We start from the raw sequence: 20,166 nt of genomic DNA, 5'->3' as shown, positions 1-20,166 counted from the left end.
AGACGTGAGGATAGAGTGATGGTGGGGTTTGTTTACTGGATAAGAAACACAAAATTGTTATCATCATGGGAGGTGAAGTAGAGAACTCAGAGATAGGAATGGAGGGGTTAGAGAAAATATCCATTCCTCATGGCACATGATTACAGCTTGTGAAAGTGAATTTGTACTCACCGTGTACTTCAAATGACTCAGATAGTGGTTTGAGAGGCTTTTGCGAGTCAGCATATTGGACGAAGCAGTTGTGCATAATAAATATTAAGAAGGAAATGTATTCCAGCAATGTTTTATATTTTCTATAACCACGAACTATAACCAACAAGGTGTTAGTCCGTCTCTCAGCGCTTTTCTCAAGCCCATTTGTTTTCTACTGAAGTCACAAATCTTCAAAAACAAGTAAGAAAATGTTAAGTTTCATTGAAAAAAAAAAAAAAAAAAAGTTAAGTCATTTCCTAAAACAGCTGACACGGGTAAATAGTGCATTTGTAGGGAACTACTTTCCGCAGTGGATTAACATTGAAAAGTGTGTAATAACGGCAGCAGGATTGACTGAAAATAAAGCGCTCATGTTCATGGTAATAAATGAACTTGTCACTCAGTGCAACAACGTGACTCACTGATGTGTTTTTGATAGTTTGTGGACAACAATGGAGCCCGATGGCACAGAGGGAAATATATTTAAGGCTTCGGATACAGAGACAGTAGTAGAATCAATTCATTCGTGTTTTTTGTTGGTTTTGTTGGTGTGCGTTGCATTAATCATAGTCTCTGTTTGACCATTTTGTCCCAAACAAATATTAGATCATATCTCTAATCAGTTAAATGTGATTATCCATTAGTCCAATTACAGAATCATCTGGTCCTGACTCTCCTCCGTCAAAACGGATGGAAATCTGATGTGGCCACTAATAAGCCCCCATATCGTTTTATTTTAAGATTAAAGTTGCAATGAGTATCTTGTCTGCGGATTGGATATGCACTTCAATATTTATGTGAGTTTCTAGCGTGTTTTGACGTTTCCAGAACGGCAGAATACAGAGGGAACTTTCTACTCATTCATGTAGCTTCAGGAAATAATTTCAAAACTAATCGTAGTGAAAAGTTCAAAAACAGAAATACACAAATTCTTGTTCAGGAATTCCTGAAAACAAGGAAAGGACTGTTGTGAATATTTGCAGGAGGACTAATATTAACATCGACTAATGTCAGACGTCCCTTTTAAAGAAGGAAACAGTGGGCATCATTTGTTTGAAATTATTTAAAAAAAAATGAAAGTCTGCGCGTAAATACAGTAGATAAAAACTTGAGTATGTGTTGTTTTAAATGGAAAAAGCTATCGCACGATTGATTTCAACATCAAATTCTGGGTCATGTGATTCTTAAAAGCAGAACCTTCCCTGCTATCTGAGTGATTTTTTTGTTTTTCACTTAATAATATCTTTTATTCACACAATGCGATTTTGAAATCTAAAAATTAGATTGTTGTTGGAACCACAGAGTTTTATTCTATTATTTCTGAGTGGAGGCGCGACGTGGAGAAACGCATGAAGTCTGCGCAGAAGTTGGTATGAATGGACAGTCTGTACTCAACAGTCACACACTGAGCTCCATATTTAGTGTGTTTGTGTGTGCGGAGGAAATGTCCATAGTAAAATGAGCACTTTGATGATAGATGGAGCAGATTGTGCATTTTTCTTTCCCACGATCAATCAACAACAACCCTCGCCGTCTGCCGGCCTGAATATTAACCTTTTCCGTCCGTCTCTCCATCTTTCCGGCTTTCTCCCTCTCTTTTCTCTCCGTTTCCTCCCTCCTTGTCTCACCTTATCCTAACCCTTTTTTTTTACATTTCTTTCATCTCAATCCTTTCTCACACTCTCTCTTTACTCCATTCATTTCTTTTTCTCTCTTTCTGAAATACTTCCTGAGTCTTGATTCTCTCAGTATTGTTCCTTGTCAATATGTGTGTGTGTATGTGTGTGTGTGTGTACCTACAGTACTAGGAGTGTGTGGGAACTCAGTTATTATGGTAGGTGCGTCTCTGTGTGTGTGTGTGTGTGTGTGTGTGTGTGTGTGGGAACCGAGACATGTCTTTATTTACTAGCTGTGTGTCTGTGTCATTTGTGTGTGTGTGTGTGCGTGCGCGTGTGTGTGTGTGTGTGTGTGTGTGTGTGTGTGTGTGTGTGTGTGTGTGTGTGTGTGGGGGGAACAGTTTTCCTGTTTTGATGTTGACAAACCTTCAGACAGACAGATTCCTATCTGCTGCTTTGTCTCCTGTTTTATGGTGGTGCCACTGTTTGACTTTAAACAGGTATTGTGTATGTGCCTTTTGCTGAATGTGTGCATACTACTGTCTTAAATTTCCGGTTGTGTGTGTGTGTGTGTGTGTGTGTGTGTGTGCGTGTGCGTGTGCGTGTGTGTGCGTTTGTAAGACAGACAGTAAGGGAGAATAAAAATAAACCGAGGGAAACAAAAGTTTTCCTTAGTTTGAACAAACCGCACAACAGGAAGCCCCGTGTGAATGACGCGGCCATATTAGGAGCCAGGAAGTGAAGGTGCTGGAGTCTCCGCGGTGACAGGGGGGTCCGAAGACCTGGTCACCACGGAGACAGGGGTCAAGCCTTGTTTATGGCCCGCTCATGAGAAACGCAGAGGTCGACAGTCGTACAGGACCTGTAAAGTTTGGAGCGAGGGCAAAGCGCCAATGTGGCACAATGCTAGTAGATGCACACCATGTGTTCACATTGTTGCTCTCCCACCACGTTTTTTTTTTATCCTTTCTCCACTGCTGGCTAACGAAGAAAGGCAAGAAATAGTCTTCATAAAGAAACATGATTACCCGGCATGTATAATTCTTTTGTAATACTCTCCATATACCTGTGTTCCTGTCGTCATTTAAGTTATAATACTTGGCAGACGGTGTGAAGTGCAGGCACACTAAACCGTTTTGTGCAACATAGTCTGCATATGTGACACATGTGTTTGTTCAGTGACCCATGACCGCACGAGTGCCCTCTAAGTTTGACTGTCGGACTTCATTTAAACAGATGGGGAAAATACCAAGATGTATCTGGCAGTTACAGAGGAGAAACCGGTTTTATCAACATGAAAATGACCATGATTGCAGCAGGGAGGCTTTCACATGACGGCATGACGCAGCATTTTGTAAACAAACAGACTCCTTCCCAAACTTCAAAATGCTGACAACAGCACATCCACTGTGTGGAGCCGTGCAACATTTCCCTGAATTTACCAACCAAATGAGCCTCTTATGCTGGATGTTACTGCCTCAGTCAGCAGGTAAAACGATCCAGAGTCACACCTCAGACGCCGTGTTCAGAAACGTAACTGATTGTAAAGGTCTGTTAAAGGGTCTGTGGAGGAGGTGGGGACATTTTACTAAAGCTCTATATTGTTAGATATCGCGGCGCTCCCTTATCGATGTCCATGTCATTACAGAGGTCTGTTGTATGAAAACGCGTTTAAAATGTATTCGATGTTGCCTAATGTCGTCTCAATCACATTAGCTGCTATCAACTCGCTCTTCCATCTCTATTGTTCACTGAGGAATGAAATATCAATATATTGATCTACAGCACTCTGTACTGTAGATTTAATAACAAATATAAGGGGATTATGGCTTGAAATCACTTAAAGGGACACTCTCTGAATGGTGCACTTTCTTTTGCTTTTTACAGTAAAACAAACACACAAATACCCTTTTAGAAATGAGCGTAGAGAAATACACTTTTATTACTTCAACATCTTAAGTCAAAGATGTATTTCCCAAACTTTAAGCAAAGCCATTACTCATTATTTGAGCCACCCTTGGCTGCCGTACCTTCAAACCGCAGGTGGAAAGATTATCAAGAGTGGGACGGACTCCATGAGTAGATGTTTTCAGAGTCTGTCTCTCGTGTCTCCATATGAAAGGGATAGTGTGGTGGCCAAATGACATTTAATGTATTTCATTTTTATATTAAGCTACAGTGAGACGGTGATAAAGTTCAGATTTAATTATATGCGATTCAGCTGACTTCACTCAGCTAAAAGACCGTTTTTTTATTGATATGTAATCACACTGATGGGTTAGGCACTATTGAGTTATAACAATATTATTTTCATTGTGAGGAATGTTTTAACTACGAGTTCAATGGACAAGAACAGACTAGCAAATATCTTGGTTTATCTATATCCTCGGGCAATGTGTGTTCAGTTTCAAAATGTGAGTGAGAATGTGAGTTATAATTGTCCTTGTGATGTTGTTTCACAACTAAAAGTGGTTAAAGTTATTACAAGGTTTTTGAACTTGGCCCTGTGGACAGATTGGTGAGCACCACCGCTTTTCTGTATGGTATCACAGGGAATCGGACCTGATGACAGGCATTAAGAATCTATTATATAATATATAATATATAATATTTTCCATCTTGAATTAGTTTACTGTAACAGCTGTACAACTACAACCACAATACTGGACCCTGATTGGCTGACGACACGTACCTTTGTCATTCAAACAAGGCAAACCTGCTTATGTTGGGAAGCTCTGTCAGTAAATATCTTTAAAAGTAAATGGTGTCAGAAATGTGTCATATTTGTAATCATCTCATAATCTCATCTAAACTTATATAGTCTTGCTTTTCAACCCCCATCTTTCCCATCAGTTTCTTTTATAGAATTTACTGTAAAAAGATGCTATAATACTTCCTATAATACTTGTAAACCTCATAAACTCTAACTCTACAGTATGTGAATATCCCACGGTGATAAAATGAAATAGTTTTATTTTGATTATTAAACATATCGAGCCACATATTTAGCTCGTGTGTGTGTGTGTGTGTGTGTGTGTGTGTGTGTGTGTGTGTGTGTGTGTGTGTGTGTGTGTGTGTGTGTGTGTGTATATAAACGGGTTGTCCCTTGCCCCGACAGACACCTTTTGTGAGGTTGTATGAGGACCGGTTTTGTTGATGACAGGTTTGTGTGCGCAGGCTCTTGTCTGACGTTATTAAAAGCTATTATAAAATGTTTACTGAACACTATTTCCGTTATATTGTTCCATCCTGTGTGTTTACAGCTAAATGTACAAAGTTATTTCATCCATTCTAATTTGAGATCCTGTTGTGTGTGTGTGTGTGTGTGTGTGTGTGTGTGTGTGTGTGTGTGTGTGTGTGTAATCTTCACCTGGTGTTCGGCGATGGAAAGTTAAGGCACAACTTAATTAAAAATGTGCTCAGTAACAAAGGCCCATGGACATAACAGTCTAAGTTAAGGTCAAGTCCAATTAATTTAATTCAGGAAATGGATTTTAAATTTAAAACACTCAACAAAGGCTTGAGAGTCTCCCCCCCCCCCCTTCATCAGTATGACTTTCTATTACTTTTCATGACCTCCTGCTTTCAAGTTAATACGTTTAAATCAAGTCTAGTTTAAGTTTAACACTTTAAAAACGTTTGTACTTTTCAAAAGAAGCAGCACAAATAAGTGTATTTCTTTCATGAACACTATAATCCTGATGGACAGGATGGACAGATGTTGTTTCTTTTGTGTCACAAAAGCCCACGAAACGTGATCACTGAGACTGAGACTGCTGCTCATTTTCTCTGCATTAACCAGCACACAGGAGTGGACGTTGTTGTCCTTTGTTTGATAATCCAGGACGAATGTTCACACAGACCCTCCTGTTGCGTACAGTTGCCGTGGCTTCTCTCCTTTTTATTTTCTCCCTCTGAGTGCGTTTTCACAGACAGCGTTGACAAAGGCCGCCTCAAGTTTACACTTAAGTAACTGAGGCAACAACACAACGGTCAACTTATGTTGCCGTATACTTCACCTGCAATGACTGCAACAACATTGTTACCAAAAGTAGCTACTTTTTGTTATCATATTCTAAATAAAGTAAAAATGAACATCACAACAGCAGGACAGTGTTAACATCATTTTGATGAAGCCAGACATTGATTATGTTTGACTTATTTATGAAGTTTGACTTTGGTAAAATATATAAATTAGGCAATATTCTTTAGAATTGTAATCCCGAACATCACATCAATTATTTATGTTTTATCGTGTTGGTTTTAAAAGTGCATTTTTTTAATTTACTTCACATTACTGTTTTCTTTTACGACGTTAACCTACGACTCACTGGGGGCCACTGATTTTAGCTTTAGCTCTATCTGGTGCAGTGAATGTGTTGTGCATTGTCCCTATTAGAGAATCAATAAATTATAAGAAGAAATCACTTGTTTTGCAGTTTCGCATGAATCAAATGCATAGCCTTGTTTTTGTAATATGCAAATATTCAGTTTACTTCAAACCAATCAAATAAAAAAACGATGCCTCTCACTCCTACAAGATGCTACTTGCACCCCCTGGTGGATGAGAGAAGAACTGCACGGTCAAATCTGTTTATTGGTTATCTTCGAGCATCTGTCTCAATGTGGATGATAAACAAAGAGCTCACACCTCTCGCTAGCTGTCAACATCACTGTCTATTACTCATATCCGTCCGTCTGTCTGTGTGCAGGTCTTCCAGAGCAGTACTACAGTCTGACGTGGTTCCTCAGTCCGGTCCTCGGCCTTATGTTCACTCCTCTGATCGGCTCGGCCAGCGACCGCTGCACTCTGCGATGGGGCAGGAGGAGACCGTTCATCCTGGCTCTCTGTATAGGGACGCTGATAGGAGTGGCACTGTTCCTGAATGGATCGCTGATCGGTGAGTGTTTATTATTCGATATTTATATTGTGTGAATGGGAACTGAGAGAGAGAGCACATCAGCGCTCCATTTATTTCTGCTCTCTGGGCCCTTTGATCAGCTGCAGGCATCGTGTTCGTCGAGTAAACTAATGTTTCCATAGTGTTTTCAGAGGGAAAGGCTATTTGCAGTGCGTCCCTATTTCACAAAAACAAGGGGGAGTAACTAATACATTCTCTTATCTTTTTATTGAAATGATAGTTGAAGATCATTTTTGTGGAATTTAAAGGGGTTACGGGCATCATCACATATTTAAATTGCAGGTGAGGTGTGAAAATGTACTGTTAATGTTTTCACAATAATTAACTTTTTAGTTGATGCTTTTTACTTTATTATAATTATTATTACCCCTCAAAAAAAGAACAGCTGTTTGTTTTTCTTCAACAAAACAGAAGATGTCAGGGGAGCGACATACAGATAGAATCACACTAAATACAAAACACAAGTGTATCTATAAATCATGAAGCATGGCTGTTATCTAAACCACTTGAGACTTTCACGGCCTCAGTGGGAATTGAACCCCAAACTCGGACAATCCAGACGCTGCTGTTTTACCCATCATGCATTAGTGCCACAGAGGAACTAAAAGAACAGCACGGCTTCTTTTAGCATCACGTGCCGAACGCTTCCAGGTCGTGTCCTTGTTCAGATACTGGTGTTATCCTCAGTCTGACCCTCGGCTTATTACGCCATCCAATGGTCAAGGACACATACAACCAATCCAATCAATCAAATTGATCAGTTGTCAATCATGCCTCACAGGTATTGATCTCTGGGCCAACTACATCACTATAGTTCCGGTTGTAATGTCACTAACCATATCTGTCTACACACACACACACACACACACACACACACACACACACACACACACACACACACACACACACACACACACACACACACACACACACACACAGACAACAGCAGTGTAAGGTTTGTGTCTTCAGCGTATCGGTGAATTTATTGATGATGACAAACAGTTGTTTCAGCTGATTGGTGTTGCAGTCAGTAGCTTTAATATTTGTTATTATCACAACTTTCTTGTACACATGTAAAAAAAAAAAATGTACCATTTGTGTTACACAATAACAGAAATTCTAACATATTGTGAGAAAGAGATGAAAGATAACCACTGACCGCCAACTCTTAAGTTTTACGTCGCACAGTATTTTTTGTTCTTTATAGTATTGACCTGTAAGCTTTGGTCCAGTTATTTATCTCGGTCTCATGGCATAAAGACAGAGCACAATTAAGTCCCGCCCACACTGGAGGGGGAAACATCGCTCTCTGTTGCGTGTTGTATTGCGTGAAGGGTGCTATCAAACAACAGAAAAATGCATTCAAGCTGCTGTGTGCTGGAATGCACTACAAACAGGGTAAAGAACCCAGAACTAAGTTTTTATAAGCTGCCAAACCGAAAAACTAAGCATTAAGGCAATAAGAAGTGAGGCATCAGCAGAATGGGAAACCTGTGGGATCCTGACACTCTGTCTACACGTGCAGCAAGCAACAATGTTAATGTTAGCAGACTACAGTAGCTTGCTAACTTCATCATCATCCATCTTCATTTTAGTTATCAGCTGCATCCCTGGTAGACGTAGGGTGCTAAAAATCTAATGTCATTAGCTCGCTGCAGGCATCTTGTGAGCGCTTCAGCCCTTGGTTGCATGTATTCTCTACTGGTACAACTGTATAGTTAGCAAAAACTATAAACATCTTTTTGTCTCTGAATGTAACTTGTGTATCCTTCATTAGTATCTTCTAATTAGGTGTCTTTGCAACAGCAGGTGTAATGTTATTGGTTACCACCTTAGTATTTCCCACAACAGTCGGTTGTTGTTATCGGTCTTGAAATCCCATATTGGTGCGTCCAACCCACACAATATAATATATTAGAATGTGCACCAAAGGGGTGAAAAATGTACAGAGCAACAATAGCCGACTTTAAATGTCTGTAAATAAAATTAAGTGAAATTAATTGTCAAAGGAGTTATAAATACCAAGAACGAGAGCTGTGTGAGATGTTTTCTGTCTGCAGATTGTATTCTGTTCTACCGCCATTCTTCTGCACAGAGGTTGGCACTCAGGTCGTTTTAGGGCACCTGAGTGTGTGTGTGTGTGTGTGTGTGTGAGAGAGCACCTTGCCAACGGGGTCGACATGGGAAAAGACCAGTAACCTGTAAAGGGGAAATGAGAGATTAAGAGAGAGAAAGTGTATGTTCCATGGTTATGTATATATGGATGTGTGTTGACAACACAGTGTGACATGGGAAAACTGTAGTAACCTGTGTGTGTGTGTGTGTGTGTGTGTGTGTGTGTGTGTGTGTGTGTGTGTGTGTGTGTGTGTGTGTGTGTGTGTGTGTGTGTGTGTGTGTGTGTGTGTGTGTGTGTGTGTGTGTGTGTGTGTGTGTGTGTGTGTGTGTGTATATGTGTGTGTGTTGACATGGGAACACAGGAGCAGGCAGTTCACAGGGAAATGCTTCCTGTTTGCTTCCCCCTTTCCACCAATCACAATTCACTTCCTGTCTGTCTGCCTGGCTCTAGTGAGTAGTGCCGCTCCATTGTCCCACACACACACACACACACACACACACACACACACACACACACACACACACACACACACACACACACACACAATGCTGTGCCTTCTATGAACGTTTGTTTCCCCAACGTTAATGGATTTCATTGCAAAGTCATGCTGCGTCACTCACTCACTCACACATTTATTTACATGATCCTCAAGCTTTCCCATGTCGCTCTGTTGGGTTCATACATTCATACCAGTTCACACTAAGCCCTCATACACAAACACACATTGAGCAGCTCGAGGGCAGGACTGGGTCTCAAATGTAATGAGACACACAAGGTCACACACATCATGCAAAGCAGTATGGGAAATGTGCAGGGACCCATTTGTGTACGTCTTTGTGGTGGCGTGCGGCTGTTGTAACTGACTAATCAGTTTAACTTTCCAGATGTGTGTTATATTTCACTTCTATTCAATTTCTGTAGATATTTATTAGCCTTTTTTAACAATCATTGCGTCTAGAACTAATTCACCCATTTAAATATACATCTGCCTTATTTTGTATCAACATCTCTTTCTGTTATCTGTTCGACAATCAAACCGTTTTTATTGTTGGTTATTTAATTGAATTATTCAATTATAACTGTTTGTCTATTCATGTCTTTCTCCATTAGGTCTGTCGATGGGTGACGTGCAGGGGAGTCAACCAATAGGAATTGTTCTTACTGTGCTGGGGGTGGTAGTGTTGGACTTTAGTGCAGACGCAACGGAGGGACCAATCAGAGCGTACCTGCTAGACGTGGCGGACTCGGAGGAACAAGACATGGCGCTCAACATCCACGCCGCCTCAGCAGGTACAACTGACTTCTGACACACTTTCACAGGATTTTAATATGGCAATGGTAGCTTTAACTGAACTGACTGGAATGGACACACATTTAACATAAACTAGCACTTAGAGAGAAATATGCATCAGACACAATCCTTTTCTGGTTATGTCTCGTTTGAACGTCTAAACTCTTGTCCATGCGCGCAGGTCTCGGTGGTGCGGTCGGCTACGCCCTCGGAGGTTTAGACTGGACGCACACCTTCCTTGGAGCAATCTTTAAGTCCCAGGAGCAGATCCTGTTCGTCTTCGCTGCCATCCTCTTCTCCGTCTCTGTGGTGTTACATCTCTTCAGCATCGATGAGCAGCGTTATATGCCCCAACATGACAGACTGGATCAGGTACAGTGTGTGTGTGTGTGTGTGTGTGTGTGTGTGTGTGTGTGTGTGTGTGTGTGTGTGTGTGTGTGTGTGTGTGTGTGTGTGTGTGTGTGTGTGTGTGTGTGTGTTTGCAATCTAAAATGTAATTGTAGTTTAAAAAAAACAAGCCTAAGACTTTGGTTTTCTGTCCTCACCAGGAGAGTCCGGATCGCACCAAACTGCAACCATCAACCAATGGCAGGAATGGACTTCTCGCCCCCAAGCTTGAACTGATTGGAGAGGATGAAACGATGGACAGCTACGACCTCTATGACCCTTATGGAGACAACCTGTCAGAGCATGGGGATATGGACATGGACTTCCTAGAGATGGAGCTTGTGAGAAGTAAGTTCATAGACCCTTGCTTCTTTCACTGAATCTGAACGACATGTTTTACCCTTCAAATCCAAACAAATTTGTAAAAGGAAATCCAATGTGGGAGGGTAATATCTGGTGGTCCTTTGTTTTCAAGGCTCAAAGAGCTAGGAAAGAAAGCAATGACGCTGTGTTGCCATTGCAGTAGAAAGGTTTATTTCCTAATCAAACAGAAGCAAAGTAGTCTCTGTCCTTAACTAATCTCTCCCCGTCTGTCTCCAGGTAAAAGTGACAGTGTTCTCGCCATGGCAGACGCCACTCTCGACCACCTGGACCACGATGGGTTGTACCTGTGCCACTTAGAGCCGTCCATCTTTGCTGACCGCCTCTCACCCTATAAGGGCTCGCCTCCTATGACTGGCAACTCCTTCAACCCGAACCGCAGCACTCCGCCACCCCGGTTTGGCAACATCAGACGCAGCAGCAGTGTAGGAAGTCAAGACCTGCTCCAAGCCAACAACCACCAAACACACGCCACCAGCCCCAGAATTTCCCGCCTCTCCGCTTTCTTACAGGAAATGGAAAATGACGACGGTCAGGAGGCGTTGCTGAACAACCAGCTCAACGAGCAGCGGACACTGAACGGGCGGCTGTTAGCCAGTGTGACTAATCCTAGCAGCACCAACGGGCTGAGCTCTAAAGGACAGGCACATCGGGCTGGAATGGTCAAAGGTTTGTATTTTCATGTCATTAAGGAGATGAAGAGCTAGATGAAAGGAGTGTACTTTAAGGCAATCCCATGCCAGTGTACAAAAAGAAGGGGAAAATGTGCTACCCTATTCTCAGTATCTTTAAGGTTTCTTAACCTGTGAATAACAATAATAAACCATCACTTAATGTTGATCCTTATTCCAGCCGCCAGTACTGGAGCCCCCATGCGGCAGTCACGTCACCGTCACATCTTCTACCGCCAGCCGTCCTGCACCTTCTCCTACTACGGTCGAGTGGGGAGCGACCGCCACTGCTGCCGTCAGGCCCACGCAGCTTACCTCATCAAGCCGTCTCGCAGCATGAACGACCTGTACGATGTGGAGGCCAGACACAGGAGGAGGCACAGACAGAGGAACGGACACCGCAGCGGAAACACTAACTCCTCCAGCGGGGATACGGAGAGCGAAGAGGGAGAGGTGAGAAGGAATTGACCAACCGTATGACCATGACAACTCTCGGGTGGTGTGTTGTCTGACCTGGTCTGCTGTCTTTAGGTTGAGACCACAGTGCGGCTGCTGTGGCTCTCCATACTGAAGATGCCTCCGGAGCTGCTGCGACTGTGCGCCTGTCACCTGCTCACCTGGTTCTCCATCATTGCTGAGGCCATCTTCTTCACTGACTTCATGGGTCAAGTCATCTACCATGGAGATCCTACCGTACGTGAAACAGCAGCTAAACACACACACATATATATATATATTTCTCTGCATTTACCTTAAGTTCAATTTCTCATTCAAGATGAGAGTGTGTCTCTGCCCAGTTAATCCACAGCCCAGTTAAAAACTAAGCCTGTTTTTATCTCTCTCAGGCTCCTCTTAACTCTACTTTGCTGGAGGACTATCACAAAGGAGTTCAGATGGGATGTTGGGGACTGGTTATATATGCCATGACTGCTGCTACGTGCTCAGGTAACACAAGCACATATGAATGCACATAGTCTTATGCACACACACACATACTTCCATCTTGGGTTGCCAACTGTCTTAAAGGAACAGTGTGTAGGATTTAGTGGCATCAAGTGGTGAGGTTGCAGTTGTCGTCCAACTGAACGCCCCCTCCGCTCACCCCTTCCTTCCCAAGTGTGTGCTAGCATCTACGGTGGCCTTCAAGTAAAGTAAACACGTTCATGGCGCCCTCGAGAGCCAGTGTTCGGTTTGTCCGTTCCGGGCTGCTGTAGAAACATGGCGGTCCAACATGGCGGACTCCAAACACAATGACTCTTAGTTTCAGGTGATAATACACTAATGACAACATAGTTATGATAAAATATTGTATTTCTACCCATAAATCCCCCTTAATCCTACAAACTGTTCCTTTACAGAAGCCAAGCTCTCGGGCTGTAAAGTGCTCTTTTATTTTATTTAAACTCTGTACTAACCAATCCACTAATCTACCTTCTCCAGCTATCCTTCAGAAGTACCTTGACAACTTTGACCTGAGCATTAAGGTCATCTACATCATGGGAACACTTGCATTTTCCATAGGTATGAACCACATAACAGAATAAACTAAATAAATGAGTGAACTGCTGATAAATAACATTTTTTTTTTCTTTTATTCCCCTCCTTAGGAACAGCTGTTATGGCAATCTTCCCTAACGTGTATGTGTCCATGGTGATGATCAGCAGCATGGGCATAATCTCCATGAGTATCTCCTATTGTCCTTATGCTCTGCTGGGACAGTATCACGAAATGAAAGAGGTAGGGACATATTCAACTTGAAAATCCTTGTTTGTTTGTTTTTAATATGTAATATTAACCTGCCAAGAGAATCATTCTGTATTACTGTATGTGAAAAGCTATTTTTCCAATATGTAGCTTTTCATTAACTGTAAGTGTGTCTGCCTTTTGCAGTACATCAGGCACAGTCCTGGTAACTCCCGCAGAGGCTTTGGCATCGACTGTGCCATCTTATCCTGCCAGGTGAGTGATATTGTCGTAATGAAATCTTTGTGCCGTAGTCTTATATGTATGTGTACATGTGCACATACAGTATACGAAAAGACTGTTATTTAACCGTTTGCTATTCTGCAGGTGTACATCAGTCAGATCTTGGTGGCCTCCGCTCTGGGTGCTGTAGTAGAGGCTGTTGGCAGCGTTCGTGTCATTCCCATGGTGGCCTCTGGGGGCTCCCTCCTCGGATTCTTCACCGCCCTCTTCCTGGTCATTTACCCGACTCCAAACAACGGGTGAGTTCTGGTCTTTTTGCTGTCTTCAAAGAAATAGTTCGACATGTTTGGAAATACACTTTTTCACTTGCCGAGAGTTGGATGAGAAGGGCGATGCCACTCTCATGTCATTACGATAAATATGAAGCTGCAGGCAACAGTTGGTTAGCTTAGCTTAGCACAAGACTGGAAACAGGAGGAAACAGTTAGCTACCCGGCTAACTGGCTCTTGGCAAGAAAGCAAAAAAGCACATTGCCCAGATCGTCAAACTGTTCCTTTAAGCCCAAAAACACCGTCCTAACAGATGTGATTTTGGTTATGATTGACAGGGATGGGGAATCCGCCAAAGCTTCGAAACGGTCCTTGACAAAACTGGAAAATCACAACAGTAACAAAGTGGCTGTTACAGTGGTGACCGAGAAACCCAGCTTCCTGAAACTCAACAAGAAGGGCAAGGCCACCACCACCACCACCACCACCACCACCGCTTCCTGTCACATGGAGAACGAGTCAGCTCTGTGATTGGCTGGCTTAAGTCGACGGACACGTTGCTGCAGAAACAACAAAATTCACTGAAAAGATTGCTGATGGGAAGACTTTAGGATATTGCCGTCCGCGTCATGCTGGAGTTCACAGACACATTGCAGAGAGAGGAGGGCAGTTGGCGTGCGTTTGGTCCATTCTTGGTGTCTCTACTTTCTTTGACAGGCTTTTTCTTGATTTGCTGAAAAAAAACGTGGGACCAGTGTCACACCAGGACAACAAAGCATTCTGGTCCCAGTGCTGATTCGGCCATCACAGAAATTCTTTACACTTATCCCTCATAAACTTTTGACTGATCCGTCGGGGTTGTCCAGAAGTGGTTTTAAGGAGAGGTTGTCTCTGTCTCTCAGGGCCTTTTAGAAGGTGCTACTGAGCAGCCGCCTGGACAAGACAATTCAGGGGACTTGCACACATATATATACATACATACACGCACACACACCTCTTCATCTGTGGTCAACACAATCGAATGAACACATGAAAAATGAACGTCGTTGACGAATATTAGTCCTTGAAGCTGCAATCATTCAAAAATGCTGAAAATTGTTCTTCCTCGCCGTGGAATCGGCTTGATCGAATCTGCTGTGATGATGCCGACGAGATCGACAAGAGTGTGTGTGTGCGAGTGTGTGTCTGCTGACGTTTTCACCAAAATATACCCAATAACACGTCTCGGATTTGCGGGACTTTTTTCAGCATTCTGCAACAGTAGCTTTAAGACTCTAGAGACTTCTGCAAGTGGCATTTCTGAAACAAAGAGCCCGGTGCCTGGCTCTTGGTTCTTTAAAAATGACTCTTTAATCCCCAGATTGATTGCAAGTGTGTGAGTGTTTTTGCCCCTCCTCCACGTGGCAGGAGTGCTGAAGTCTTTAATTTAACCTTCACTCCAGGGCAAAGTTGACAATAGGCTCTGCCTGTACATTGAGGGTCAAGAATACAGATGTGTATTGAGTGAGATTACTGGGGGGGGGAAGAGTGCAGTTGCAATATGTGCAGTATACAGGGCATTACAATCCCAAATATTATTGTCATGATTTATTGAGGGCCCAGAATGATTCTTCTGTTTGTTTTGAATAATCTAGACTGACCTACATGCTGCATGATAGAGGAGCAGAGAAGAGACAAACCAAACACCAGAGAAGAGGAGAGAGATGTGGAGCCGCTCTCTCTCTCTCTCTCTCTCTCTCTCTCTCTCTCTCTCTCTCTCTCTCTCTCCCTCTGCTTTCTTGCTTAATCATTTTAAGGAAATGCTGTTAGCACAATGTTTGTCACTAGCTGCACATTTGCTGAGCCATTGTTTGAAATTGTGTTAAAGAGCATCCAGTAAGAACTATTTTGAAGTCCTCTTGGGTTGTTGGACGCATTTGTCTCAGGACACCAGCAGGACGCTCCTGGCGCTCCTCTGTTCCAGTGCATCCAGTAACTCTACCAGTAATCTGGAATTGGACGGAAGAATATTAGAATGGGTCCTGGGTATATTAAAAGAAAAAATATGTAATGTAAGAGAGGCAAAATATATCCTTCTAGTTCAGGCTTGTTATGTGAGGCTCGGTGGAGGATTTCCGCTCCTGGTCTAGGTATCATGGTTCCACTGTACAGGGCCAAATATAAGTATAATATAGTATTTTAGATTACATCTGTGTGTTGTACGCTGAATGGATAGTTAGAAAAGGATAGAGGGATGACAGGAGGACTGGAGGAATGTTCAGCATTCAGACGTGAACGTGCTATCGATCTTCTCATCTGTGAATTCCCAAAATGCCAAACTGTTCTTTTAAATGTTTGAACTGAAGAAAAATGTTAATGTTTAAAGATTAGGAAATACATGTCTTAACTTGATCCAAAATAAGACAATGGAGGCAGATTTTAAATTTTCCGCAGACTTAAAATGTATTGAAATCAAATTTCTGCTCTTGAAAACTAAAACTTAACAGACTTAGCGACTTGAAAAAATCCACCTTTGCCTTCTGAAAAATTACAAAATATCAAGAATAATTGACCAAAAAAGCCCCCAGCCTGCCCAGAATACATTTGATCCTGAGCCGAACATCTTCAGGTTGTTTATTTGACATGAGGTGAGAGATGCTTCTCCGCGCTGCGTGTGCTGCTTCATGAGGACGTGATGGTGGATGAGGAAGAAACTGTTGAGTTTACACAGTGATGAGACGAATGGGCTGATTACAAAAGTATTTTATTAAAACTCATGCAAGTTGTATAAAACTAAACTTTTATTAACACTGAATGATGTTGATTGTAGACCAAAAAGGGTATAGTGATCTTGGAATGTTTTAATAGCTGACAATGCTGGACATTTAAAAAAAAAGAAAAAAAGGATTTAACACTTTATTGTGTCTTTTGTTTTCTGACAATAATAGCCTCTGTTAATCAGCTGGGAAGAGGTCTGTGTGAGGGTGGTGGTGAAATCCTGCATCTTGTCAGGGGGAAAGGTTGTGGATTTGGGTCGGTTGTCCTTTTAGCTCAATCAGCTGAAACATGCAAATTGAAAGGAATCGAAATGTAAATTGCAGTGACTTGAAAAGAACATTTTATTTTGGTGTGTATTAGAGCATTTAACAGAGAAGAGTATTTCTATTTTTGGTTTTAGAAGTGAATTCACTCACCGATGACGTGGTTATTCTTTTTTCTTTCACTTGGACGGGTGCTGGTGCAGAGTTTAATCCTGTTTCTAACAGAGTAGATTCCTTCCATAATTTCAGGTACATTCATTCAGTCCCAGAGCAGAGCAGAGCAGAGCAGAGAGAGAAAGAGAGTGTTTTGCTTCCTGGGTTGACACTGCTCTGGCTGTGGTGCTGGGACAAAAAAAAAGAAGAAAAAGCAGGGATGGGACAATGACAAAAGACGAGGGGATACAGATGCAAAGAGTTTTGAATGGCTTCTGTAACCTCTAGGGCAATAAAATAGTCTGGATTAAATAATGGATACACAGGGGCAGTGTAATGACAAACATGAAGATAAAAAAATAGCTTTGGGTTTGGGAGGTTTGCATGTGACAACAGCAATATGCATGTGCGGAACACCAAAGTATGACTCTGTACAAATCACTCAAGCTCTTTGTTGTCCTAACAGGTCAGGGATGTATTTTCTAATGCATGGCTGGATGTTTGTGTCTTTTTGTTTTGAACTTAAATGTGTAAAGAAAAACCAACATGTAATATTTAACGCTGAAACTTTGTGAGCAACACTCCTTGTTGAAAGTGTAGGTGAGAAACTCTAGGCCTCGAATACTTGAAGTGCAACTTTAGTGTTTCTTTTTCAATACAGTGGTAAGTCTTTGATTTTTTTTTTCTTCTTTTTTTCTTAATGTCCCAAGCCTTTTTATTTACCGCAGACTCTGGAATGTTCAGACAGCAGCATGGCCTGCTGGGAGATTGAGTTCTTACCTTTTTGATTCCATCTTGTGACTTAAATGTTAAAAACAAGGTCAATGAATGTGAAGTGATTTCAGCTGAAATAATTTTTGTTTTGATGTTCGACAAGCCTGACATTGCACAGAACTTGCACATTATTAAGTTAAGAAAAAAACTAAAAACAGTAGAAGTGTTTTTTGCAAAAGGAAGAAAAAAAACTGTTGATATTTATTTTTTAGAGCTTTCGTGTCCGTAAAGGACACATTTCACTTAGTTTCCAAAATCAGTTAAAGCTATTCTAATTGCTGTTACGGGAGATGTTACACAAGCGGACTGGATTGTTTGTTTGTGTGTGTGTTGTGTCTGTGTGTGTGAGAGAGTGTGTGCGCATGTTTGCAGTCGTCTCACAGCTGCTCACATGTAAAGCGAGAGGCAAGAGTGTGTTACAAATGTCATCTCAGTGTTTGTTTTGGGTTCATGTTCTCTGTTCTTTGCAATCACCTGGTTTACACTTAACTCTGGAATCGATGGCTGCAATACCTGAGGTTATTTACGAGTCTTTATTTTCTCTGTTCTGGTGTTTTAACTCAACTAGAAAGTGTATTTTTTTTCTTTTTTTTTCATTTTAAGGCACAGCCACACGAGAGTTTGGCCTTTGCACTTTTTCAGTGGCAGCCATGTTGGCTCCACGGTCCTGATCATTGAATGAATGTGGCGACGTGGTGATGCTGCTTCATGTTCCCAGCCAGCAGCTGACAGTGACAGCAGCAGCGTGGCGGCCATGCAGTTACAGTCCAACCTGGCCAGACTCAGTGTGTGTGAGTGTGTGTGTGTGTGTGTGTGTGTGTGTGTGTGTGTGTGTGTGTGTGTGTGTGTGTGTGTGTGTGTGTGTGTGTGTGTGTGTGTGTGTGTGTGTGTGTGTGTGTGTGTGTGTGTGTGTGTGTGTGTGTGTGTGTGTGTGTGTGGCTGGCTCTGCCTCCGCCTCCGGTAAACTGTTTAATGACCGAGGAGAGAGATGCCTATATACTTTGATCCTCACAGAGATTAAATCTAGAAGAATACTTAAAGAATGGGAAAGCAAGTATGCGCAGTGTACTATGTATAATATGCCTTGTTATTTGAAAAAATAAGATGTAAATATACATATTTCTCTTTTAGTTTCTTCTTTTTTGCTGCTATAAAAAAAGATGATTATTTTTGTTAGTAGTTTTGTTTTCTATATAAAGACTGTATATATCTCTATGTTCTGTAAATAAGCTTGAGCCTTCACATGTAGGACTCTGGATGAACACTGTATGGAACGCACCTTTAAAAATCTGTTCAGAATTAAACCAAAAAGGACTCCTGTCATTATTTAAGATTTCAAAACGGACTTACAGCTCAACAAAGTCCTCTAAACATGTTCTGCTGGTGGAGGAGTGAGCAGAGGGTTTTGTGAACGAATCAAGATTACAGTATTGGAAACTCAAATCATGTGATTACAAGCTCCACATATATAGTCCTGCATGGAAAACTATAAATTATAATCACATCACACACAGTCTGACTTCTTAGAAGTTGCAGTAAATGTACAGTTATACCCAGAAACTCCAATATTAGATGAAATACATGTTAGACAGTGGGGAAGCAAACATTGCTTGACATTTAGATATACAACTTCATCCCAAAAAAAAAACAATTAATCTGAAGTTGAAATATCTGGCCTGATCTGATTGTTGGCGCTCTGCAGGATTTAAGTCGATGTATTAAAGAGGATTTATGTGTACATGAGAGGATGGAGACGTTCAGAAGGATGGAGATAATGTTGACAGAAATGTTATGACGGACTTATTACCGCTTTAAGATATTTGGTAATTCTCTTACAGACTTTTAAATCCATTGATTTTATGTGACTGCTGGTGACGTTAACCTGCTTGTCCGCAGTTTCGAGACCACTTCTTTCTTTTGAGGTAAAAATGTCTTAGCTCAGCATCTTCAAAGCCTCAAAGCAGCCTGTACTGGTTTCCCATGATGCCGTGTGGTCAGACTGCTGAGAGAGGAAGGGCAGATCAGTAAACTTTGTTCCTGCAGAATCAGTTTTCGCTCTCACACACTCAGGGTCACAGCCCCTCTCTCTCTCTTTCCATACAGAGACACCAGAGAAGGAACCTGAAACTTGTGTGTGTGTGTCTGGTCAAGACTCATGTGACCAGCTGATGGCAAATGTTTGTGTGTGTGTGTGTGTGTGTGATGTACTTATGCAGAGGTATAACGTTACAGTGCCAGAACATCATGTTAAGTGAACTGTAATGACCTGCTGCCCCTTTAGAGGGATTCAAGATAATTAACACTCACTTGTAATGGCTCCTATTGCTACCATGACTGAACAGCTGTTCTCTTCTTACAAATTTAAATCAAGAGATTGAATCCTTTTCATATACATTTACATCTCAGTTTAGAGGACAGCAGCCGAAGTTCATGTTGGGTAATAATC

At 41.8% G+C, this 20,166-nt stretch overlaps 1 protein-coding gene across 2 annotated transcripts in view; it reads left to right on the top strand.

Moving 5' to 3' along the window:
- slc45a4a (solute carrier family 45 member 4a) overlaps positions 1–19,021 on the top strand; it is a 46,788-nt gene extending 27,767 nt beyond the window's left edge. For both annotated transcript variants that reach the window (XM_079176155.1, XM_079176154.1), the window contains exons 4-16: positions 6,521–6,709; positions 9,957–10,136; positions 10,319–10,509; positions 10,686–10,872; positions 11,125–11,574; positions 11,758–12,029; positions 12,108–12,269; positions 12,422–12,521; positions 13,017–13,097; positions 13,184–13,314; positions 13,468–13,536; positions 13,648–13,802; positions 14,112–19,021. In XM_079176155.1, the coding sequence (XP_079032281.1) occupies positions 6,521–6,709; positions 9,957–10,136; positions 10,319–10,509; positions 10,686–10,872; positions 11,125–11,574; positions 11,758–12,029; positions 12,108–12,269; positions 12,422–12,521; positions 13,017–13,097; positions 13,184–13,314; positions 13,468–13,536; positions 13,648–13,802; positions 14,112–14,304 (2,360 nt within the window). In that variant the 3' untranslated portion in view covers positions 14,305–19,021. The remainder of the gene's footprint in view (positions 1–6,520; positions 6,710–9,956; positions 10,137–10,318; positions 10,510–10,685; positions 10,873–11,124; positions 11,575–11,757; positions 12,030–12,107; positions 12,270–12,421; positions 12,522–13,016; positions 13,098–13,183; positions 13,315–13,467; positions 13,537–13,647; positions 13,803–14,111) is intronic.
- The last annotated feature ends 1,145 nt before the right edge of the window (positions 19,022–20,166 follow it).

This window comes from Pholis gunnellus (assembly GCF_910591455.1).
Source record: "Pholis gunnellus genome assembly, chromosome: 16".
In the NCBI taxonomy this organism is placed as follows: Eukaryota; Metazoa; Chordata; class Actinopteri; order Perciformes; family Pholidae; genus Pholis; species Pholis gunnellus.
This window is presented reverse-complemented; position numbering and strand designations above follow the sequence as displayed.